The 1,102-nt window shown below is 37.8% G+C and overlaps 1 protein-coding gene across 1 annotated transcript; it reads left to right on the forward strand.

The window, feature by feature from the left end:
- The first annotated feature begins 140 nt into the window (after positions 1–140).
- On the forward strand, positions 141–878 carry LOC117117234 (uncharacterized protein F54H12.2-like). The gene has a single exon (XM_033261485.1). The coding sequence runs from the start codon at positions 141–143 to the stop codon at positions 876–878; it is 738 nt and encodes a 245-aa protein (XP_033117376.1).
- The last annotated feature ends 224 nt before the right edge of the window (positions 879–1,102 follow it).

Raw genomic sequence — 1,102 nt, forward strand, 5'->3', positions numbered from 1 at the left:
GCATGGACTCAAACAATCCGTTTGCCGCTCTCAATGAATCTAATTTAGGTTTGACAAAACGACACAAATTTTCCAAAAAAAGCCGATTGATAGACCTTGTAGGACCCATCCATTGTGACATATTCTTTCAAGATCGTATGATGCTGAATGGCGTTGATGTTAAAGTGAAACTTCATCGAAGTAAAAATCCATTCTGCTTAATGTCCTCTACTCAAGTTGGATACAAGGTTCACGTGGAAGATGCTTCTATATTAGTACGTAAAGTTAAAGTTAACCCCTCTATAGCTATTGCGCACGCAAAGGCACTGGAACACGGTACAGCAAAATACCCTGTTAGAAGAGTAGAAGTGAAGACGCTTACGATACCAACAGGAAATTTATCATTTACGAGAGAGTCTCTATTCAACGGCATTCAACCTTCTCGTTTGATTGTGGGTCTAGTTTCTACCGAAGCATTTAATGGCTCTTATCAGCTTAACCCGTTTAATTTTCATCATTACGAAACAAACTTTGTAGCGTTGCACTTGGACGGAGAAACTCATCCGTGGATTCAGCCAGTTTTCGGACAGGATGGAGCGGATGATAGCTATATGTTAGTTTACCATACACTATTTACTGGTTTAAACGATCTTTTCGAGAACAAGGGACACCTCATTAACAGAGAAGATTTCGCTCACGGTTACACGTTATTTGCTTTTGACCTATCCCCAGACCTCTCATCTAACAAGGCTCACTTTAACCTCGTCCGTCAAGGAAATCTTAGATTAGAAATAAAATTTGCCCAACCGTTACCACATACTGTGAATGTAATAGTTTATGCTGAATTTGAGAATATTATAGAAATTGATAAATCGAGAAACGTGCTAATAGATTATTAAGAAATGGATACAAAACAGATTTTAAAATTAGTTAAAGATGATCCATTAACTTTGAGATATTTTTACGGGGTTTATCCCTCCGATGAATTACCATATAAGGTAAAGAGCTATCAAGCAGCTTTCATAGCTAATGTAGATAATAGTAGTCAACCCGGAACGCACTGGGTGGCGTTCTTCTTTAAAAGTAAACAAAAAGGCGAGTTTTTTTACTCGTTCGGAAAACA

Source organism: Anneissia japonica, unplaced genomic scaffold (genome assembly GCF_011630105.1).
Source record: "Anneissia japonica isolate Jap-2015-1 unplaced genomic scaffold, ASM1163010v1 scaffold171045_len1135_cov104, whole genome shotgun sequence".
NCBI classification, from domain to species: Eukaryota; Metazoa; Echinodermata; class Crinoidea; order Comatulida; family Comatulidae; genus Anneissia; species Anneissia japonica.